Raw genomic sequence first — 24913 nt, forward strand, 5'->3', positions numbered from 1 at the left:
TCTTACACTTTGTACAAAATAATCAAATGCAGTACTTCAGGATATTTCTTAACGTAGCTCTTTATTAGCTAGCTATAACTTGCATGTTCACCTATCTCCAACCATGATCAACTGCCCATGACCTAACCATCTGGGTGGTCTTAACCAATCATAGCACAGTATGATACGGCGGTAAAATGCATACAATTATAATTCAGTATGTTTACACATATGAATTCCACATAGACGAGACAAAAACGTCAAGACAGGAGAGAGAAATGTACGTTTTCCATTGAATTTGTTTAGTTTTCTTTTGGGGATACATTAATTCTGCTAGACGATTTAGCATAGGAAGTTAGCTAGCTAGCATTTTGGCCTGCTAGCTAACTGCAGTGCCATAACTGTAGCTAGCAAACGTACCTAGCGAGGTATTAAACGTTAGCTGGCGTTATTGTTAGGCCTGCTAACTAGTTACCATATCACATTGTACAGAATATACTTTCCATGTAGTATGTTGAGTTTTGTTTGGATTAGCTAGGTACTTTTCTAACCTTGACTAGCTACTGTGGCTAGCTAAGGCACCTAACCTGAAGCTGACAAATAGCTATGATATAGTCGCTATTCGCTAGCTAGCTGGGCTCACCTTTGTGTGAAGCTAGCCACAATAACGATTATCCTCATCAGTGGAATTTACGGCTCGCCTTCATAATAAATGTCCGCCATTGGAAACAACAGTGTGTGGTCAATCTTGGGTTAGTTATACAAATATTTCGTGTTAGCATGCACTTTTATAGCTATCTGGACAACACAATAACTAGTTAGCAAGGCCTAGCTAGTTATAGCTTAAACTATGGAAAGCATGATGATAACTACTTTAGGGGTAACGTAGTGTCTAAATTGCCATACATTCTTCTCTACCACAGATTTCCACAAGGTCTCAGACTCCACGATGGGAAAGGCTTACTAGAAAGAAACATGACAACAGAGACAGAGTTGTTGATTTCCATTGTTATTTGTAACATAAAAAGGGGAGAAAAAGACAATCCTGTTTTTCTAAATTAGCTACAGTGCTTTCGAAAGTATTTAGACCCCTTTGACTTTTTCCACATTTTGTTACTTTATAGCCTTATTCCAAAATGTATTAAATAAAACGTTTTCCTCAGCAATCTACACACAGTACCCCATAATACCAAAGCGAAAACAGATTTTTAGAAATCTTTGCAAAAAAACACAAATTTAAGCACAAATACTTTAAAATTAAGCAGAAATACCTTATTTACGTAAGTATTCAGATCCTTTGCTATTAGACATTCAATTAAGCTCTGGTGCATCCTGTTCCCATTGATTATCCTTGAGATGTTTCTACAACTTGATTGGAGTTCAGCTGTGGTAAATTCAATTGATTGGACATGATTTGGAAAGGCACACACCTGCCCACAGTTGACAGTAGATGTCAGAGTGCGCTCAGGACTTCAGACTGGGGTGAAGGTTCACCTTCCAACAGGACAACGCAGGAGTGGCGTCTGGACAAGTCTCGTAATGTCCTTGAGTGGCCCAGCCAGAGCCTGGCCAGTCTGGTTCCTGTCTAGGTTTCTTCCTAGGTTCCTTCCTTCTAGGGAGTTTTTACTAGCCACTGTGCTTCTGCATAGCTCTTTGGGGTTTTAGTCTCGGTACCTGCACCCTCAGTGGAGTCAACGAACACCGGAAGCATCCGTTTTTCAGGGAGAAGGCAGAGAGGAAGCCAAAGCCTGAAAACCGCAAGCTTGTGGTGTTTCTTTTACGCCTGATACGTTAGGTTAGGGTATCTGTAAATCACTTTGTGGCAACTGCAGCTGTAAAAAGGGCTTTATAAAATACATTTAATTGACATGTATATCACACCAACTGACTTGTTCTTCTGATGTTGCTCACACAGGAGACCATGTTGAGACATTCTCTACATCCAGAGAGCAACAGCAGGAAGATCCCAGCGCTAAGAAGTCTCACCACTGCCAACATTGTGAGGAGATTTTGCCCTTTCTATCAAAGCAAAAAATACACACGGGAGAGAATCTGTATCCCTGCTCTGACTGTGGGAAGAGCTGCAAAATATCAAGGGATCTGACAGTTCATAATTCAACACTGGAGAGAAGCCCTACTCCTGTTCTGACAGTGGGAATATTTTCTCTCAGCAGAGCAACTTAAGAACACTCCAACATATACACACAGGAGAGAAGCTTTATTCCTGCTCTGACCGTTGGAAGAGTTTCTCTCAACATGGCCCCTTAAAAAGACACCAACATAAATGTGAGAATCATCATCTGTTCTCTGCCTAGTGAAGATTTAAAATCATTCTATCACTTAATTCACCATAAATTGTAACACACTCTATTGTAATCCTATTATTTCTCCCTGTGAGAGAACTGCAGAGGAAAGGGAGTGTTTAGCCTCTCTTTACTTTACTGATTAGTATGCACCTGGTCAGTTTTGGTGTGTTTTGTTAGCATTTGTTTTGTTAGCTTCTGGTGTGTTTTGTTAGCTGAAGCTGAACAAGACAGGAAGTTGAAATTAGCATCACAAAGCTAAGTCTGACCTATTCTCTAACATGTTTTATCAGCATAAGCAGCTGGGAGACCTGCTAGAGTACTGTAACTTTATTGATCTACTGAATCATTGTAGTTATGGGGGGTTATCTTTACAGTAAATATAATGCTTTTGTTTAATTCATGGAATTCAAATTAACAGGACAATGCTGTGTAAGGGCTATTTGACCAAGAAGGACAGTGATGGAGTGCTGCATCAGATGACCTGGCCTCCACAATCACTGACCTCAACACATTATTGAGATGATTTAAGATGAGTTGGACCACAGAGTGAAGGAAAAGCAGCCAACAAGTGCTCAGCATATGTGGGAACTCCTTCAAGACTGTTGGAAAATCATTCCAGGTGAAGCTGTTTGAGAGAATGCCATGCATGTGCAAAGCTGTCATCAAGTGGTCTGGCGAAATGCATCAAGTGAAGTTAGGAGGCTGCAGAATGCACAGAACAAAGCAGCAAGGATTGTTTTAAGGTGGAGATATGATTCTTCTGTTGCAGTCATGCGCAGTGTTCTTGGTTGGTCATCAATCGACAAGATAATTTAAAAAAACATGCTTATCTTATTTCATAATATACATAATTTAAAACGGCCAAGTTCTATTCACAACGGTATTCAGTTGGTAAGAGACAGACATTCCGTAAATACTAGGAATAGATTGTCCACCATCTATGAGTTATCGAGACAGAAAAGAGAAATAGGCAAAAGAACATTTCGATTTAGAGCAATAAAGAAATTGAATAAATTAGCTGAGCAAACCAGAAACCTTTCAATATATACATTTAAACATTTTAAAATGATTTAAATATAATACATAGAAATGTTGTGGGACTATAGTAGATGAAGAATCACAATCAAGAATTGTGGTCCCGTGTGGCTCAGTTGGTAGAGCATGGCGCTTGCAACGCCAGGGTTGTGGGTTCAATTCCCACGGGGGGACCAGGATGAATATGTATGAACTTTCCAATTTGTAAGTCGCTCTGGATAAGAGCGTCTGCTAAATGACGTAAATGTAATCAATATTTTTTAGATTGAGTATTTATTGGGTCATTATGTTAGTATATTATGTATGTTTGTAATAGTGTGTTATATGTGGAAATGTGTTCGTGTTATACATTTTATTTTAATGTTTAAGGACTCTTGGAAGATTAGTCCAAATGGGGACTAAAAGAGATCCAAATCAATTCAAAGGGTGGCTACTTAGGAAGAATCTCAAATATAACATTTATTTTGATTTGCTTTAACACTTTTTTTGGTTACTACATGATTCCATATGTGTTATTTCGTAGTTTTGATGTCTTCACAATTATTCTACAATTTAGAAAATAGTAAAAATAAAGAAAAACCCTTGAATGAGTAGGTGTGTCCAAACTTTTGACTGGTACTGTATATGTGTATATATCTACTCAATACGTGTCACGACACCTCTACACACTGGGACAAGCCAATTTGCTAGTCACCAATATTCTCTAAATCAAATCAAGGATGACTGTTTAACAGTCTTGTGGCCTGGAGATAGAAGTGGTTTCATTCTCTCTGTCCCAGCTTTGATGCACCTGTACTGTCTCCGCCTGATAGATGGTAGCAGGGTGAACAGGCCGTGGCTCTGGTGGCTGAGGTTCTTGATGATCTTCTTGGCCTTCCACAGAGATCATCTACAATGCATATGTAATGTGTTGAAAAACTTAGATACTAAAACAGACACCCCTTTAGTTTTTTAAACCAAGTTTTATTTGTCTAGCTAATCAATCTCACTTTTATATTCTACATGATTTAGCAGTAGTTAGTCCATCAATCCAATAGATGTCGCTGCACTGTGGTAGTGGGGGGAACAGGAAGTTCCGGTAAAGAAAACGCCTAAACTGTTGTCCGTTTCTCTTTATTACTACAGGTATGTAATAGCACGTTTAAACTGTCTAATATCGAAATAACATAACATGTTAGATAACATACCGATCAAGGTATTATCACGTTTGGGAAAGGTTTTCTGCCAACCCGAGTGAGTGAAGAACGTGCAAAAAATATTTTACGTTCATATGTGAGGCTATCCAGGTTCGTATGTAGCTCAGTGGGTTTCGCCTGAGGATGTTCAGAACAAAAACGTTTTGGAAAGTTGCAGATAGAAATCCTCTGAATAGAACTGACATGATTCCTTAGATTCAGAGGCATGTTTCTTCTACATAATACATTGATATCTGATCGTGGCCAACGTCTCCATCCTCCTACTGGACGCATCCCTGATACTCGCTTGTTCCTACCTATGTGAACCTAGCTACAATAACGATTAGCCACAATAGTGGAATTTGCGGCTCTCAAAATAAAAGTCCCTCATTGAAAGTGACGCAAACCGATACAAAATGTTGACATCGTGCCATATTTGGACTAGATAACGCTAAACATGGTTTGAATGTTGTTACTTAATTTAAAATGAATTACAATGATTAATTCGTTTCGTTATTGAGTCCCATAGGGCGGCGCACAATTGGCCCAGCGTCGTTCAGGTTTGACGTCTAGGCCGTCATTGTAATTAAGAATTTGTTCTTAATGACTTGCCAAGTTAAATAAAGGTAAAAAAAATGTATTAAAAAATGAGAAAATAACCAGAAAACAACTGTTGAAATCACACTATGGAGGTATGAGACCGCAAAATTGCATTGGGGGCATTCAAATATGCACTTATGAAAGGGGTTTGATTGTGCACCCATGAAACGGGTGACACCCACAGAAAACAATTACCAAGAGTTAAAACAAATATTATCTTCTTAGCTCTTATTGCAGGACTTTGACTGATAAATCACCTTCCTAGTCAGTCTATTACAGGGGTACTCCAGTACTATTTGAGAAGGTCCGGTCACACACATTTCCTAGGTGGCAAAGGTCCAGATGGATATTGTCATTTATTGGTGTAGTAACAACCCACTAACTTGCAACCCCAAAATCTTAACCCTCTTGTTGGCGGAAAAAAAACATTTTGCTGTTTTTAAGCTAATTTCCTGCCATTCTAAACCTGTCCATGTCTTTTGTGTGTTTATATGATACCAGGGGTCGAAGCCCAACTCCAAAAAAGTACTATTATGTATATTTTTGGTGGGGCCCGTTCAGTTACAGTCCGCCAGTTGAGTATGGAGGGTATTTTGTTTGTGTTGGACATTCATATTGCACTCTACAGCCTTACCTATGGATTGTTCAGCCTACTCAGTGACACCCACAGAACACAACTATGTAGAGTTTACACAAATATTAGCATCTCAGCTCTATTGCAGGACTCTGAAACCACTGTTGTCTGGGAGTTTAACCCTGTCAGCTAAATTGTCATGATAATCAGTGGTTTCAAGTTTCTCTGTACATTTTTGACGAGATGATCAAAGCAAAAAAGTAATACTTCTGCATTTCCCGCTGTGTAAACGCATTGATTCTCATTGCAAATCAGCTCAGGATATTTCCTGATAAAGTTGGGTAGCTGATGGGTCTATTCAGAGCTTAAATAGACAAAATAATTAATCACAGGAACCAGGACTAATAAAGCCAATGCAACTGGCTGTTTTACAAACGCTAGGCCTACCACATGGATGGACATTCATAACATAAAGTTATAGGCCGACACTGTAGGATACACCCCAGTAAGCACGGACCCACGTAGATGTCTTTTGGATGTCTTCTTCTTCTTTTTTTACTTGACCCAAACATTAGACCGGACCAAATCTGAACCAATCACTCAGACATCATTAGGCAGGTTTCCATTGACTCAGGTGAATTCAACAAAAGCAATGTGGTATAAAAAATATTTGCGACATGTGTAATGGAAACGGCAGATATAGGAGAAATGTTTTAATGCTCGACAACATTTTTATCTGTTTGACGGGTGGATGTTTCTTTTGTTTAAGTTTCTTTATTCTGACAAATGAGGATGAAAACAGTGTTTGTTGAATAAATGCTGATTGCTGAATCATTTTGACGGTACAGGATGCGTCATTACCTCCAGCTGTTTTTATCAGCACCAGATAGTTACATGGAAACAACCTAGCTGGCAATTGTCTGATCTATTTTCATCTATTTTCATATACATCTGCTAAATATAAGCCATCCACAACCATAAGACCCACTAATCATTTATTTTATAAAAAATAGTTGAATCTGCTTTTTTGTTGTTGTCGCAATAATCACTTATCTGGCTTTCAAGTCTATTAAAATGCCCTTTTTTATTACAAATATAACTAGTAATGACTAACTTATTGTATGCATTATAGAAAATGAACACAGGTCTCATCAACAATCTCTCAAGCCCACATGCTAGTGACTAGCCAGCTAATCTTTATATTTCAAGTTTAGCCCTCTTGGATCTATTTGCTAACAAGGTAGAACAGTTGAATTGTTATGAACACACCCTTCTTTCTGTCTCCAACTGTTTGAAAAGCTTGTTAGCCTGTCCTCTTTGTTCAGATGTTAAAATCAAGGTGCCTACCTTATTTATCAGAATGAGAACGAGTTGCCAATTCCTTACAGTGCATTCGGGAACAATTCAGACCCCTTCCCCTTTTCCACATTTTGTTACGTTAGCCTTATTCTGAAATAGATTAAATTACATTTTCCTCATCAATCTACACACAATATGCCATAATGACAAAGCGAAAACAGATTTTTAGATTTGTTTGCAAAAAAACTAACGCTTTATTTATATAAGAATTCGAACCCTTTGCTATGAGACTCCAAATTGAGCTCAGGTGCATCCTGCTTCCATTGATCATCCTTGAGATGTTTCTACAACTTGATTGTTGTCCACCTGTGGTAAATTCAATTGATTGGACATGATTTGGAAAGGCACACGCCTGTCTATATAAGGTCCCACAGTTGACAGTGCATGTCAAATCAAATCAAATCAAATCAAATTTTATTAGTCACATACACATGGTTAGCAGATGTTAATGCGAGTGTAGCGAAATGCTTGTGCTTCTAGTTCCGACAATGCAGTAATAACCAACAAGTAATCTAACCTAACAATTCCACAACTACTACCTTACACACACACACAAGTGTAAAGGGATAAAGAATATGTACATAAAGATATATGAATGAGTGGTGGTACAGAACGGCATGGCAGATGCAGTAGATGGTATAGAGTACGGTATATACATATGAGATGAGTACTGTAGGGTATGTAAACATAAAGTGGCATAGTTTAAAGTGGCTAGTGGTACATGTATTACATAAAGATGGCAAGATGCAGTAGATGATATAGAGTACAGTATATACATATGAGATGGGTAATGTAGGGTATGTAAACATTATATTAAGTGGCATTGTTTAAAGTGGCTAGTGGTACATTTTTACATAATTTCCATCAATTCCCATTTTTAAAGTGGCTGGAGTTGAGTCAGTATGTTGGCAGCGGCCGCTAAATGTTAGTGGTGGCTGTTTAACAGTCTGATGGCCTTGAGATAGAAGCTGTTTTTCAGTCTCTCGGTCCCTGCTTTGATGCACCTGTACTGACCTCGCCTTCTGGATGATAGCGGGGTGAACAGGCAGTGGCTTGGGTGGTTGTTGTCCTTGATGATCTTTATGGCCTTCCTGTGACATCGGGTGGTGTAGGTGTCCTGGAGGGCAGGTAGTTTGCCCCCGGTGATGCGTTCTGCAGACCTCACTACCCTCTGGAGAGCCTTACGGTTGTGGGCGGAGCAGTTGCCGTACCAGGCGGTGATACAGCCCGACAGGATGCTCTCGATTGTGCATCTGTAGAAGTTTGTGAGTGCTTTTGGTGACAAGCCGAATTTCTTCAGCCTCCTGAGGTTGAAGAGGCGCTGCTGCGCCTTCTTCACAACGCTGTCTGTGTGGGTGGACCAATTCAGTTTGTCCGTGATGTGTACACCGAGGAACTTAAAACTTTCCACCTTCTCCACTACTGACCCGTCGATGTGGATAGGGGGGTGCTCCCTCTGCTGTTTCCTGAAGTCCACAATCATCTCCTTTGTTTTGTTGACGTTGAGTGTGAGGTTATTTTCCTGACACCACACTCCGAGGGCCCTCACCTCCTCCCTGTAGGCCGTCTCGTCGTTGTTGGTAATCAAGCCTACCACTGTAGTGTCATCCGCAAACTTGATGATTGAGTTGGAGGCGTGCATGGCCACGCAGTCGTGGGTGAACAGGGAGTACAGGAGAGGGCTCAGAACGCACCCTTGTGGGGCCCCAGTGTTGAGGATCAGCGGGGTGGAGATGTTGTTACCTACCCTCACCACCTGGGGGCGGCCCGTCAGGAAGTCCAGGACCCAGTTGCACAGGGCGGGGTCGAGACCCAGGGTCTCGAGCTTGATGACGAGTTTGGAGGGTACTATGGTGTTAAATGCTGAGCTGTAATCGATGAACAGCATTCTCACATGGGTATTCCTCTTGTCCAGATGGGTTAGGGCAGTGTGCAGTGTGGTTGCGATTGCGTCGTCTGTGGACCTATTGGGTCGGTAAGCAAATTGGAGTGGGTCTAGGGTGTCCGGTAGGGTGGAGGTGATATGGTCCTTGACTAGTCTCTCAAAGCACTTCATGATGACGGAAGTGAGTGCTACGGGGCGGTAGTCGTTTAGCTCAGTTACCTTAGCTTTCTTGGGAACAGGAACAATGGTGGCCCTCTTGAAGCATGTGGGAACAGCAGACTGGGATAAGGATTGATTGAATATGTCCGTAAACACACCAGCCAGCTGGTCTGCGCATGCTCTGAGGACGCGGCTGGGAATGCCGTCTGGGCCTGCAGCCTTGCGAGGGTTAACACGTTTAAATGTTTTACTCACCTCGGCTGCAGTGAAGGAGAGCCCGCAGGTTTTGGTAGGGGGCCGTGTCAGTGGCACTGTATTGTCCTCAAAGCGGGCAAAAAAGTTGTTTAGCCTGTCTGGGAGCAAGACATCCTGGTCCGCGACGGGGCTGGTTTTCTTTTTGTAATCCGTGATTGACTGTAGACCCTGCCACATACCTCTTGTGTCTGAGCTGTTGAATTGCGACTCGATTTTGTCTCTGTACTGGGACTTAGCCTGTTTGATTGCCTTGCGGAGAGAATAGCTACACTGTTTGTATTCGGTCATGCTTCCGGTCACCTTGCCCTGGTTAAAAGCAGTGGTTCGCGCTTTCAGTTTCACGCGAATGCTGCCGTCAATCCACGGTTTCTGGTTTGGGAATGTTTTTATCGTTGCTGTGGGTACGACATCGTCAATGCACTTCCTAATGAACTCGCTCACCGAATCAGCATATTCGTCAATATTGTTGTTGGACGCGATGCGGAACATATTCCAATCCGCGTGATCGAAGCAGTCTGACTCATGTCAGAAGTCATGAGGTCGAAGGATTTGTCCGTAGAGCTCTGAGACAGGATTGACTCTTCCTAGAGCTGGCCCCCCGGCCAAACTGAGTAATCGAGTAGAAGGGCCTTGGTCAGGGAGGTGACCAAGAACCTGATGGTCACTCTGACAGAGCTCCAGAGTTCCTCTGTGGAGATGGGAGAACCTTCCAAAAGGACAACCATCTCTGCAGCACTCCACCAGTCAGGCCTTTATGGTAGTGTCCAGACGGAAGCCACTCCTTAGTAAAAGGCACATGACCTCAGTAAAAGGCACATGACAGCCCGCTTGGAGTTTGCTAAAAGGCACCTAAAGGACTCTCAGACCATGAGAAACAAGATTCTCTGGTCTGATGAAACACATCTGGAGAAAACCTGGCACCATCCCTACAGTGACGCATGGTGGTGGCATCATGCTGTGGGGATGTTTTTCAGCGGCAGGGACTGGGAGACTAGTCAGGATCGAGGGAAAGATGATTGGAGAAAATTACAGAGAGATCCTTAATGAAAACCTTCCAAGGACCTCAGACTGGGGTGAAGGTTCACCTTCCAACAGGACAACGACCCTAAGCACACAGCCAAGACAATGCAGGAGTGGCTTTGGGACAAGTCTCTACATTTCCTTGAGTGGCCCTGACTTGAACCAGATTGAACATCCCTGGAGAGACCTGAAATGGCTGTTCAGCGATGCTCACCATCCAACCTGACAGAGCTTGAGAGGAAATGCAGAGAAGAATGGCAGAAACTCCCCAAATACAAGTGTGCCAAGCTTGTAGCGTCATACCCAAGAAGACTCGAGGCTGTAATCGCTGCCAAAGGTGCTTCAACAAAGTACTGAGTAAAGTGTCTGAATACTTATGTAAATAGAAAAGTCAAGGGGTCTGAATACTTTCTGAATGCTCTGTGTGTGAATTTAGGAAATCTACTATATGTTTAGTGCATTTACATTGTGTTGACTAATTTATAGTGTGAGCCTTGTCTAATTTGAAATTAATTGAATGGTTTGTTAATGCTTAGGTACCTGATCTAATATAGTTTAAGGATAAAGAAAGTGCCAGAACTTTCAAGATTAACTTTTGTGTCCGTTTGTCTTTATTACTACTGACTGACTTAGATTAAGTCTGAGGCCAGTAACATCAACAGTGAGGACAAACCCAGCCTGCCTCTCTCCTTCCACACTGAGTCCAATCCTACAGTCACTGGGTCCTGATTGTGACAGTGGAGCCCAGTTTGCACTGGAGGATCCAGAGATGGCATCAGTGAAGCTGGAAGACTGCAGTCAAACACTGGATCTGAATGTCAACATTAAAGATGAAGAAGAGGAGGAGACGATTGGGAAATCTGTTAATCATGGTAAGAGCAGGTTCTATCTATAAGTTATCTTCATAAATTAGACCTCCATAAGTTATTACCCAGTCTATTGATAGGTTGAATTCTGTAATTCTGACATCACACATCCCTGAACAACTGGGTTATCTGGAGTGATCAGAGAGTAGACTAAAGAAGTGAAGTAGACAAACTGCCAAGTTCTAGGAAATTAGTCTGTAGTTACTAACACTTGTGATAGTGAGTGGAGGATGATATGAAATGAGTCTGTGTAGTTACTAACTCTTGTGATAGTGAATGGAGGATGATATGAAATGAGTCTGTGTAGTTACTAACCCTTGTGATAGTGAATGGAGGATGATATGAAATTAGTCTGTGTAGTTACTAACTCTTGTGATAGTGAATGGAGGATGATATGAAATGAGTCTGTGTAGTTACTAACCCTTGTGATAGTGAGAGGAGGATGATATGACTCATAATATTTGCCCCTTTTGGCCTAAATGTCTGACCTCATTTAGTCAATTGGTCGATTGTTTGGTGGATAGATGTTGGTCGACCAAGCTTTTTGTAGTCGAGCAGTGATATATATATATATATACAGTGCTGCTTGAAAGTTTGTGAACCCCTTGTGCAATTAGAGATTTTTTTAGTTTTTACCATGAAATCTTCATTTAATCAGAACCAGTCTTTTGATCTGACATAACAGGTTTATTTTTACCAATACCAACTGACTGGTTCTTCTGATGTTGTTCACACAGGAGAACATGTTGAGACATCCTCTACATCCAGAGAGCAACAGCAGGAAGATCACAGACCTAAGAGATCTCACCACTGCCCACATTGTAAGGAGAGTTTCTCAATTCTATCGAAGTTAAAAATACACCTAAAAATACACACAGGAGAGAATCTGTATTCCTGTACTGACTGTGGGAAGAATTTCACAACATTAAAGGTTCTGATAGTTCATCAGAGAGTGCATGAACGGATACACACAGGAGAGAAGACTTACTCCTGCCATAATTGTGTAAAATTCTTCACATCATCAACTGAGCTAAAAATTCATCAGAGATCACACACAGGAGAGAAGCTTTACTTCTGCTCTGACTGTGGGGCTAGTTTCTCTCGACTGGGCAACTTAAAAACACATGAACGTATGCATACAGGAGTGAAGCCTTACTCCTGCTCTGACTGTGGAAAGAGTTTCTCTCGACTAGGCCACCTAAAAACACATGAACGTATACATACAGGAGAGAAGCCTTACTTCTGCTCTGACTGTTTAAAATGCTTCACAACATCAAATGACCTAAACGTTCATCAGAGAACACACACAGGAGAGAAGCCTTACTCCTGCTCTGATTGTGTAAAATGCTTCACAACATACTCTGGTCTTGAAAGTCATCAGAGAACACACACAGGAGAGAAGCCTTACTTCTGCTCTAATTGTGTAAAATGCTTCACATCATCAACTAAGCTAAAAATTCACCAGAGAACACACACAGGAGAGAAGCCTTACTTATGCTCTGACTGTGGGGCGAGGTTCTCTCGACTGGGCCACCTAAACACACATGAACGTATACATACAAGAGAGAAGCCTTACTCCTGCTCCGACTGTGGAAAGGGTTTCTCTCGACTGGGCAACTTAAAAACACATGAACGTATACATACAGGAGAGAAGCCTTACTCCTGCTCTGACTGTGTAAAATGCTTCACAACATCAACTGAGCTAAAAGGTCATCAGAGAACACACACAGGAGAGAAGCCTTACTCCTGCTCTGATTGTGTAAAATGCTTCACAACATACTCTGGGCTAATAGGTCATCAGAGAACACACACAGGAGAGAAGCCTTTCTCCTGCTCTGACTGTGTATGCATACGTTCATGACTGGGAAAAGTTACTCTCGACTGGGCCACTTAAAAACACATGAACGTATGCATAAAGGAGAGAAGCCTTACTACTTATTTGACTGTGGAAAGAGTTTCTCTCGAATGGGCCAGTTAAGATTAAAGTCACTCCATCACTTAAGTCTCGTAAAATAAGTGATAACAGTGAACTGGATCAAATGAAGAAAGTGTAGAACACTATTGTAATCCTATTGTTTTTCACTGTGAGAGAACTGTACAGAGGAAAGGGAGCGTTTATAGAATGTTAGCTTCTCTTTACTTCACTGATCAGTGTGCACCTTGTCAGTTTTGGTGTGTTTTGTTAGCTTCTACTGTAAAGATATTGAGATGACCTTGGATTTGCCCTTAGGGTTGAATATCCTCTGTGAGGCATCTCACTATGGAGTCTGATGGTTGACTGGGTGGTACTGCTTCCCTCTGCAGTTTTCTGTGGGGATGAGCTGGTAGACACAGCATACACTGAGTGTACAAAACATTAAGGACACCTGCTCTTTCCATAACTGACCAGGTGTAAGCTATGATCCTTAATGATGTAGTTTTTGTGTATTTTATTATAGATCAGCATTAGCTTTCAGAAAAAAACAATAAACTGCGATTGCAGTGGGCTAAGGAATGAAAACACTGGACTGGAAAATTTGAAAGACATTGCCTGGTCTGATGAATCCTGGTTCCTGCTGTTTCATGCTGATGGGAGGACTAGGGTATAGAGGAAACCATGAGTACATGTATCTATGCTGTGTGTCAACATTGCAGGCTGGTGGTGATGGTGTGGGGTGTGTTTTCATGGCACATATTGGGCCCCTTGATAAAAGTGGGGCAACGTTTGAATGCCACAGGATGTCTTAACATCATTGCCAATCAGGTGCATCCCTTCATGGCAGCAGTGTATCCATCTGCAAATAGATTATTTTTGCAGTATTAAGCCCCACGCCACAAGGCTTGTCCAGGAATGGTTCCAAGAACATGACAGTGAATTCAGCTTACTGCAGTGGCCCGCCGAGTCACCAGATCTCAATCCAATTGTTCATCTGTGGGAGGAGATGGAACGAGCTATTCTGAGTAGAGATCCACTCCCAGCCAACTTTACACAATTGTGGGAAGCATTGGGCCAGAATCCCTGTGGAATGCTCTCAGCACCTTGGACAGTCCCAGCCCCGACTAATTGAGTCTGTTCTGAGGACAAAGGGTGTTCCTAATGTTTTGTACACTGTGTATATCAGATAAAGATGGTGTGATGATCAGTTTTCAGCATTAGTTTGGGTGGATTATTTTATTACTCAACAACTTTTGTTTAATGATAAACATGCTATGAATCGACTACTTGTGTTTATTAAATTGTCTTTTAATACTAGATTCATTATTTTAGTCATTGATGATGAATGTATTTGAATAACTGTGTTGAAGTTATTTGATCTGGTGGCAGGTAGCCTAGCAGTTAAGAGTGTTGGGCCAGTAACTGAAAGGTTGCTGGTTTGAATCCCAAGCCGACTAGGTGAAAAGTCTGACATTGTGCCCTTGAGCAAGGCAATGAACCCTTATTTGTCCTGTAAGTCTCTCTGGATAAGAGCATCTGCTAAATGACAAGATTGTAATGAAAAATGTTTGTACATGAATTTATGCTGGGCAACTACCTTTTTTCTCTTAATTGAAATAAACAGTTTGTGTATACACAATACACAACATTACCGCTGTGTTTACCCTGGTCAGAGGGACAGGACCATAGTAAGCTAGACTATGTAGCTGCTGTTGTTAGTAGCCTACAGTTTCCATGCAATACAGCATGTCAGATCGCTAATGATTAGGTGTATAGGCTGCTACATTTATGCAAGAGTTTTAGCTGGTGTCTATCAGGAGTGATGTGTTATCAGGCTGAATAACTACCAGAGGGAAGTGGAGAGCGCGCCTTGAGCTTTGTGCGTTGTGCCCGGCCCGCCCGACATGGTCAAGAGAGGCAAAGGGCCTGCAGCAGCACTCTGATGTGAAGAACTGTACAAAAATCTATGATTGTACTACAATGAAAAAAATAAAGCATGGTATTTTCCTGCAATGGTAGTGACCAAAAACCAATATATGTTTTTCATTGTACTAGAGGCCTAGGAACATAGAAGAAACTGACAGACGTGTCATAATAGCCCGGAACTAAAGCTGCACTGGGAGACACATTTGAAATGGAATAGGTTGAATACATGCAGCAGGGTGGAACAATCACAGTAAAACACGATTTAAATGTATTGTTGGAAGGGCTGTGGTCACCATTCATGTACTACATTAAATATATACATCAGATGGTTTTGGGGAACTATTTCATAGGGTTTGCACAGGTACATTATTTACCCATTTCAATCTTATACCAACCAACCCTATGGTTGGTGTGACTGTTATGGTCAGAGCAGACCATCTGATATGCCCTTAAATATTGTAATATGCAACCTGGAATTAAAATGTAAGAGGACCGGTGCTTCTACAGTGAAACACATCTCACATCTGTGCTGTTTGAGAGAGATGTTGTTAGACTACATTGTATCGTTGTTTCCTCTTCTGAGGGCACTGGTGGGGAGCAACATTTCAATTCACAGAAACAATGAGTCCTTCAAGTTTAGCACTAAATCCACACGTTTGAATTATCTGTTTGATGATGGTGAAGGGGAGATTGAATTGACAATATACAACAGGGGTTGGCAACTTGGTTATCAGGTTTCAGGTAAGACCCAAGTGCAGACTGTAGAAGTAACAATGTTTATTGTAACAACAGGGGCAGGCAAACGACAGGTCAAGGCATGCAGGGGTCAATAATCCAGAGTAGTGTGGACAAGGTGCAGGCAGGCCCAGGTCAGGCAGAGGTCGGTATAAGGTACAGAACAGCAGGCAGGCAGAGTGGTCAGGCAGGCGGGGTCGGAGTCAGGACGGGCAGGGGTCAAAACCAGGAGGGCAAGAAAAGAGAGACTGGAAAAAGCAGGAGCTGAGACACAAACCGCTGGTAGGCTTGAACAAACAAGACACACTGTCAGACAGACAGAACACCCCTGTATAAATACCCAGGGGATAAGTGGGGAAGATGGGCAACACCTGGAGGGGTTGCCAAGTCAAGGTCCAAGAGGCTTCTAAACAGCTTCTACCCCCAAGCCATAAGACTCCTGAACAGCTAATCAAATGGCAACCCAGACTATTTGCTTTGCCCCCCCCCCCTCTCTTTTATGCTGCTGCTACTCTCTGTTATTATCTATGCATAGTCACTTTAATAACTCCACCTACATGTACATATTACCTCAATTACCTTGACTAACCGGTGCCCCTGCACATTGACTATGTACCAGTACCCCCTGCCAATAGCCTCGCTATTGTTATTTTACTGCTGCTCTTTAATAATTTGTTACTTTTATTTATTTATGATTTTTTTCTTAAAACTGCATTGTTGGTTAAGTGCTTGTAAGTAAGCATTTCACTGTAATGTCTACACCTGTTGTATTCGGCGCATGTGACATAAAATTGGATTTGATCACCCATATTCATCGTACTTCTCCAATTTCAAACCAGTGTGTCTTGTTTGTAATGAGACTCTCGCTGTTTGCAAAGAGTTCAATCTGAGATGTCATTATGAATCTAAGCATGGTACGTTCAGAAGTAGATGTTCCACCCCAGACATGAAGCTGAAGTCTGATGCAGAAAGGAAGGTGGGCCTAAGGAGTGAACACCCTATGTGCTTTACAGTGGCGATTTTTACATGTACATATTTTATTGTTATTTAACCTTAATTTAACTAGGCGGTTCTTATGACTTACACAAATCCACAAGGAGTCAGTAGAAACCATTTTTGTTTAAGCAAGTCAGCCATATCAGCTATGTTTTTTAAAAAGGCAGTAAATGAGGCCAAATTAACTGCCAGACGAGGTTCCTGTGGCTGATCGCCAGGTGCAGCGGTGGTAAGGATTCTTTCGCTCCATGGTGCTGAAAGCAAAGCTCAAGCATTATGTTGGACTAACTAAAAGTCTGTAACAAATGGTTTATTTGAGCTGTTCTTGCCATAATATGGACTTGGTATTTTACCAAATCTAATGTATACCACCCAGTGGCGTAACTTCAGCCGGTGCGGTTGCACCAGGGCCCACGTCGTACATGAGCCCGGTGACGGGCCCGGATCTGAGGAGCCACAGGGTGGTATAATGTAATTTGAATTCCGCTCTTCCATGCCCAAGTATTAATTGTTGACGCGAGTCCATCATGCCTATTATTTAATGACAAGAGCTTTCTTTAATGTAGGCTATATGATAAATGATCCCACTGATGGTTTCACCAACAAAATGTTTGGTCACTACATAAGTCTGCATGCTATTTTAGTGTATAAATCTAATTAATTTGCTAAATAAATAATTGTATTCAAAAGTTTCAATACCATGTTAAGATAATGAAATGCATTCTGGGATTCATTGTGCAAATACTGTCCAAAGCGTTGTTGTTTCTGTCATCGTTTAAAGCAACAGTTGAGCTAGCTATCAAGAGACAACGGGCAAAAGAAAAATAAAGAGAGAATGTCGAGAATAGAAAATTACAGATTTAAAAATCCGCAATGTATCAACACAAAAGTGGAACGCAAAAGAGCAAGGCCAAACATGAGAAAGCAAAGGAGGTATCACATTTGTTAAATTAGATTCCTTTTTTAAATGCAGTTAAGTGCAGCCATTGCTAACACAAGCAATGTAGTGGGAGCAGAAGAGGATGTAGGTTTATCATCGCCAGCAGCAGCTTTTAGCGTGTCAAGTGAGCCAAGGCCGAGCTGTTCCATCATACCAGAAGAAGCAACTTTGACAGAGGAGTATACAGGTTGTCAGGTATCGGCGGATACGACCCTGAGCACAAGTAGGGCCGGACAAGCTATCCCGGGTCGGGCGGGGAGGAAGAGGAGCAGGGCGAGGAGCAGGAGCAGGGCGAGGAGCAGGGCGAGACTAGAATCGTGGCGGGTGAGGAAACAGGTGGAAGTGGGACAGATGGCCTTTTTACCTGTCCAACAGTCAGGGGGCGTTATGCAACAAATGTGGATGCAAAAGTTAAACGGCACGTTATTTCATTAGGCTCGTGTAAGCCTACTGGCCCATTCCCAAGAGATGACGAAAGGCGGTGTTTTTCCGAGTCGTATTACACCACTACAACCAAGGCTGGAATCAAATGACCACGTACATGGCTATGTTATTCGGCCAAGCCAGATTGTACGTATTGTGAGCCTTGCTGGCTGTTCAGAGATCAGAGAGCCCCTTTCTTCTCTGAAGCGTGGGTGAATGGAGTGAGAGATTGGCGCCATCTAACACCCAAAATAGCATGTTATGAGACATCCCAGATTCACATGAGTGCCTGTTTGGTATATGAGCAATGGAAGCTCAATGACACTATTGACGCAGAAATGGAGAGAGGCGTGCGTAACGCAGCAAATTTCTGGCGACAGGTGTTGGAGCGCATAGTTAATGTAACTCCCACACTTGCATCATGTAATTTGGCGTTCAGCTGGGGCACTGTGAAAAGCTGGGGCAGGTCAACAGTGGGAATTTTCTCAGTATAATTGAACTGCTGTCATTTTACGACCCAGTTCTGAAAGAACTTTTAGAACGCCCCGCAGGATCCGTTAACTATCTCAGTCCTCAAATCCAAAATGAGCTGATTTATATCTTAGCCGAGCGAGTGAAGTGTGACATTCAGGGAGAGATGCAGGAAGCCCCATTTTCTTCTATTATTATGGACACCACACCGGATGTATCTAAAGTAGACCAGTTAAGCCAAGTTTATCGCTATGAGAGAGTGATAAGGGATGCAAATAATGTCGCCACAGATCTTGTTTTTGGGATTTCTGGAGACTTCAACATAAAAACCTTCGGCAGCATAGAGGATAAGGGGCTGGATATTTCAACATGTCATGGGCAGGGGTATGATGGAGCTGCTAACATGAGCAGGGTGTATTCGGATGTGCAGGCCAAAATATCCTAAAAGGAGCCACTTGCTGTTTATGTGCATTGCGCAGCGCATAATCTTAACCTGGCTCTCAATGACTCTATCAAAAATGTGCCAGAGATTAAACAGTTTAAACAGTATGATACTGTTGAACTGTTATACACCTTCTTCAGGTATAACATGAAGAGATGGTCAATGTTGCGTGGTAAATTTGATTTTGCATCAGAAAATGTAACTCTAAAACGACTGTGTCCCACAAGCTGGTCATCTAGATAGGAGTCCCTTGCCGCCCTGAGATACAGATATGTGGACGTAATGAAGGCCCTCACAGAGATTGTGCTTTTAAGTGACGAGATGGATGATGCAGCAGCACTTACATTTTAGTCGTTCTGCAGACAAAGGTTTTAGAAAACGTGAACGTCGTCTCCAAAATGCTACAGGCCGAAGATGCAGACCTGCACAGGGCAGTTAGCCTAATCAAGGACATTATAGAGGTCCTGTCCGGATTCCAACAGGATTTTGAGAAGGCAAAAGTCACTGCAAAGACCCTTGCTGACAAATGGGGAGCTCAGAACGCATTTGAAGACACTCGGAGAAGGAAGGCAAGGAAGGCGAGGCGTCATTTTGATGAGCTATGCGAGGACGAGCGACTGATGGGGAGAGTAGTTTTAGAGTCAACATCTTTAATGCAAACCTTGACATCGTTATTCACCAGCTGTCAAACAGATTTAAAAGCCTGCGGGCAACATCGAGCCTGTTTGACTCCATCCATCCCACTACCCTGGCCAACGCAGATGATGATGCGCTCTACGAGACGGCCAGCCATCTGGCTGAACATTACAGCAAAGATATATCAGCAAGCTTGGGGCGGCAGGTAGCCTAGGCCCTCATGGTTCCCCACTGTTAGATCTAAACTCAGCAGAAAAATATGTGTCCTCTCACTGTCAACTGAGTTTATTTTCAGCAAACTTAACATGTGTAAATATTTCTATGAACATAAGATTCAACAACTGAGACATAAACTGAACAAGTTCCACAGACATGTGACTAACAGAAATGGAATAATGTGTCCCTGAACAAAGGGGGGGGGGGTCAAAATCAAAAGTAACAGTCAGTATCTGGTGTGGCCACCAGCTGCATTAAGTACTGCAGTGCATCTCCTCCTCATGGACTGCATCAGATTTGCCAGTTCTTGCTCTGAGATGTTACCCCACTCTTCCACCAAGGCACCTGCAAGTTCCCGGAGGGATTGTGCGTTCCTGGTGTAACTTGGGCAGTTGTTGTTGCCATCCTCTACCTGTCCCGCAGGTGTGATGTTCGGATGTACCGATCCTGTGCAGGTGTTGTTACACGTGGTCTGCCACTGCGAGGACGATCAGCTGTTCGTCTTGTCTCACAGTACGGATATTGCAATTTATTGCCCTGGCCACATCTGCAGTCCTCATGCCTCCATGCAGCATGCCTAAGGCACGTTCACGCAGATGAGCAGGGACCCTGGGCATCTTTCTTTTGGTGTTTTTCAGTCAGTAGAAAGGCCTCTTTTGTGTCCTAAGTTTTCATAACTTGGACCTTAATTGCCTGCCGTCAGTAAGCTGTTACTGTCTTAAACAGGTGCATGTTCATTAATTGTTTATGGTTCATTGAACAAGTATGGGAAACAGTGTTTAAACCCTTTACAATGAAGATCTGTGAAGTTATTTGGATTTTTACAAATTATCTTTGAAAGACCGGGTCCAGAAAAAGGGATGTTTCTTTTTTTGCTGAGTTTAGATTAACTCTAATCATCCTTCTGGAAATCAGACTTTTAAAATCTAGACTAGGACAAGTCTGAGACTATTTTAAACTGTGTCTGAGATAAACTATAATAACTGAAATGGCTTAAGTCCAATTTATTTAAGGATTAGGCTCAATCTGTGTCCGCAGAACTGCACCATAGAGTTTACTAGATGAATGAAGTGACGATCCATTCAGACCAGCCTTACTGATTGAACTTTCATAACTACATTTGTGCATTTCAAAGTTCTTCAGTGATGTGTAATGTCAGAATTCAACATAGCAATAGACTGGGTCATAACTTATGGAGGTCTAATTTATGAATAGCATGTATAGCTAGAACCTGGTTTTACCATGAATAACAGATTTCCCAATCTTCTTCTTCTCCTCCTTTAATGTTGACATACAGCTCCAGTGTTTGACTGCAGTCTTCCAGCTTCAGTGATGCCATCTCTGGATCCTCCAGTGCAAACTGGGCTCCACTGTCACAATCAAGACCCAGTGAATGTAGGTTTGGACTCAGTGTGGAAGGAGAGAGGCAGGCTGGGTTTGTACGTAATGGTAATCTGGAAACCCTGGATAGGATCCCAGTCCTAAATAGAAGTCTGGTCCTCCCCTGTGCATTCCACACCCCCTCTCATTGTACTGTATGCAAGAACACATTTTGAACAATGGCTTCCTAAAATGCTGTGGTGCTTACAAACACAATAGGAAAGGTTGTGGTAGATGTGGGCCATCACAGGAGAGTTCACAGCTCCTCCACTCTGACCAATGGGGCATGGAAAGGGTAATGCAAGCTATCAAGCTATCAAATTCAATGCAGCTATCCAAATACATTCATCATCAATGACGAAAATAATACATCTAGTTTTAGGGTCTCAGTTTCAGGGTCTTGGCAATCTTCTTATAGCCCAGGCCATCTTTATGTAGAGCAACAATTATTTTTTCAGGTCCTCAGAGAGTTCTTTGCCATGAGGTGCCATGTTGAACTTCCAGTGACCAGTCAGTATGAGGGAGTGTGAGAGCGATGACACCAAATTTAACACACCTGCTCCCCATTCACACCTGAGACCTTGTAACACTAACGAGTCACATGACACTGGGGAGGGAAAATGGCTAATTGGGCCCAATTTGGACATTTTCACTTAGGGGTGTACTCACTTTTGTTGCCAGCGGTTTAGACATTAATGGCTGTATGTTGAGTTATTTTGAGGGGACAGCAAATGTACACTGTTATACAAGCTGTACACTCACTACTTTACATTGTAGTAAAGTGTCATTTCTTCAGTGTTGTCACATGAAAAGATATACTCAAATATTTACAAAAATGTGAGGGGTGTACTCACTTTTGTGATATACTGTATATATATTTATTTTTTTACTCTCTGTGCACGCAGACTAGGCGTACTGATGTCCTGTTCAGGTTGGGATGGAGAACCTGAAGATGAGGAAAAATAGATCTTCATGAAGATTGAATGGTTATGGGTCTGAATCATTAACTGCTATAGCCTACCACCATTGAGCGTTCCCTCTTTCAAACTACCCGTGAGTTCTATTGGCTGCTGTAATTAATATTCAGCAAAAAGAGCTTGCTTCTCTCTTCCAATAGTCTGTTAGTAGAAGAAATGTGAGTCCAAGAGCTAAGGAGGGTTTAAGGAGAGGCCAGCGGAGCACAGGTTCGTATTGCGCAAGAGACAGAGGCAAGAGACAGAGGCTATAAGTTATTAGCTTATTATGCATCACCCATTATTAATTTGCTAAATATATTATGCATAACCTATTAACGTAAACTCACTCCATTCCGTACAAATGTGCGTATCCGCAACATTCAAACGAGGCTACAAAGAAAACTAATGGGACTGTAGCGACTGTGTTGACTTCAAAATCGGGGGTGTGAACTACGTTTCTATTCAAGCGTTGATCGACATGGTAATGGCTCTATAGTACTGGAGAAAAGTTGAAAAAACAGACCCTCCGTTACATCGTGACGTGTCATGCCGTAACGTACAGCAAGCATAAAGCAACTATTTCTGTCTTACAATCTCTCTCCACCAGGTAGAGCACTTCTCTAATCTTTTAAAAACAAGAAATGGACAGTGACGGGGTAAGGGGGGATACCTAGTCATTTTTTGCGTCATCATTGCATGCGATCATCATTCTCAAAGCCGCTGTTTACTTCTAAGATCACTTTAGCACCGCCCTAAAAACCAGATTCAAATTCGACACAAACCTTCAAATAGGTATATAATGACACATTATATAAACTCTTTATAGTGTTTTATTTACATTTTAGAGGCGATAAGGTGAAAAGTTGGACAGATCAAGTGAAAAAAAGCAATTTTCCCACACAACATCTCTCCTTCCTTCTATCACGCATTAGTTTCGCTTCCCCACCCGCCATTTTTAAAAAGACCCGACGGGGCTTATTGCCTTCTTGAATCATGCAGAAACGGGCAGCGTGGGGTCATGTAATTGATTCTGTTGGAAAGGGGAGAAATTGTGCTTTACAATGGTATTGACATTACAGTTGATCTGGAAGTATTACGTTTTATGGGGCGCTAAAATAAGGTCAATTGTAAGGACCAAGGCGATGTACAAAAGTGAGTGAGTTTACGTTATTCATTAGCTAAATATATTATGCATATACCCCTTATTCATTAGCTAAATATAATATGCATAACCTATTATTCATTAGCTAAATATATTATGTAAAACCCATTAGCTAAATATAAGGCTAATACTGTGTTGACTTTATTGCTTGAAAAAGGTAGGCTACCACATCTAATGTCACACATATATATTATATACAGTGGATTCAGAAAGTATTCAGGCCGCTTGACTTTTTCCACATTTTGTTACATTACAGCCTTATTCTAAAATGTATTAAATTGTTTTGTCCCCCCCACTCAATCTACACACAATACCCATAATGACAAAGCAAATGGTTTCATTTTTTGTGTGCAAAAAATGTACATAAGTCTTCAGACCCTTTACTCAGTACTTTCTTGAAGCACTGTTGGCAGTGATTACAGCCTCGAGTCTTCTTGGGTATGACGCTACAAGTATTTGGGGAGTTTCTCCCATTCTCTGCAGATCCTCTCAAGCTGTCAGGTTGGATGGGGGGCGTCGCTGCACACCTATTTTCAGTTCTCTCCAGAGATGTTCGATCGGGTTCAAGTCCGGGTTCTAGCTCGGCCACACAAGGACATTCAGAGACTTGTCCCGAAGCCACTCCTGTATTGTCTTGGCTGTGTGCTTAGGGTCATTGTCCTGTTGGAAAGTGAACCTTCGCCCCAGTCTGAGGTCCTGAGCGCTCTGGAGCAGGTTTTCAAGGATCTCTCTGTACATTGCCCCGTTCATCTTTCTCTGTCTGAGTGACCATCAGGTTCTTGGTCACCTCCATGACCAAGGCCCTTCTCCCAAGATTGCTCAGTTTGTCTCGGCTACCAGCTCTAGGACGAGTCTAGGTGGTTCAAAACTTGTTCCATTTGAGAATTAAGAAAGCCACTGTGTTCTTTGGGACCTTCAATTCTGCAGACATTTTTTGTTACCCTTCTCCAGATCTGAAAAAGTCAAGGGGAATACTTTCCCAATGCACCGTAAGCCTACCTGATGATATGCGGCTGCTTTGTTAAACAATGAATGGCTTTTTCTCTAATTCGTTGACATCAGATACTTCAGTTGTAACTGGTTCTGTTGCACTACATTTTTACAGTTGATAGACAACTTTAGCTCTGTTCCAAACTTAGACTATACTAAAGCAATTGTACACGAGAGGGTGTGCGAAACAACTTTTTAACACAGCTGTGCTGCGGTTATAGGTAAGAGTACCGTATATCAGCACAGCTGTGCTGCGGTTATAGGTAAGAGTACCGTATATCAGCACAGCTGTGCTGCGGTTATAGGTAAGAGTACCGTATATCAGCACAGCCGTAATAAAAGTTGTTGTTCACAACCTCTAGTGTACATTTGCTTTTCTACAACGCGTTACCAATTAAATAAAAAACGTTATTTTGATAAATGTATTCAAACCGACTGGCAGAGAAAAGATGTCAGTTCATTCTATTGGATAGGTTGCCAGAGACTCGATCATCTACGGAGTCGTTTGTTCA

General features: G+C 42.0%; 4 protein-coding genes and 1 non-coding gene across 9 annotated transcripts in view; 4 read left to right on the forward strand and 1 right to left on the reverse strand.

Annotated features, from left to right (window-relative positions):
* Positions 1 to 24913, forward strand: part of LOC139533032 (zinc finger protein 271-like) — a 279603-nt gene that overhangs the window by 209827 nt on the left and 44863 nt on the right. The window lies entirely within an intron of this gene.
* Positions 1 to 24913, forward strand: part of LOC139533065 (zinc finger protein ZFP2-like) — a 316223-nt gene that overhangs the window by 131041 nt on the left and 160269 nt on the right. The window lies entirely within an intron of this gene.
* LOC139533031 (zinc finger protein ZFP2-like) overlaps positions 1 to 24913 on the reverse strand; it is a 530089-nt gene that overhangs the window by 13890 nt on the left and 491286 nt on the right. The window lies entirely within an intron of this gene.
* Positions 3420 to 3496, forward strand: trnaa-ugc (transfer RNA alanine (anticodon UGC)). The gene has a single exon. It is a non-coding gene; the product is annotated as a tRNA-Ala (tRNA).
* LOC139533075 (zinc finger protein 41-like) lies at positions 4389 to 14779 on the forward strand. The gene is made up of 3 exons (XM_071331310.1): positions 4389 to 4445; positions 10981 to 11219; positions 11951 to 14779. Exons 2-3 carry the CDS (start codon positions 11117 to 11119, stop codon positions 13072 to 13074), a joined length of 1227 nt encoding a protein of 408 aa, XP_071187411.1. The 5' UTR covers positions 4389 to 4445; positions 10981 to 11116; the 3' UTR covers positions 13075 to 14779.

Source organism: Salvelinus alpinus, chromosome 10 (genome assembly GCF_045679555.1).
Source record: "Salvelinus alpinus chromosome 10, SLU_Salpinus.1, whole genome shotgun sequence".
Classification (NCBI taxonomy): domain Eukaryota; kingdom Metazoa; phylum Chordata; class Actinopteri; order Salmoniformes; family Salmonidae; genus Salvelinus; species Salvelinus alpinus.

Coding starts and splice junctions, on each gene's coding strand:
- LOC139533075 (XM_071331310.1), top strand. CDS start 11,117: ATGGCATCAGTGAAGCTGGAAGACTGCAGTCAAACACTGGATCTGAAT. Junction 11,220..11,950: donor TGGGAAATCTGTTAATCATG/GTAAGAGCAGGT, acceptor TTGTTCACACAG/GAGAACATGTTGAGACATCC.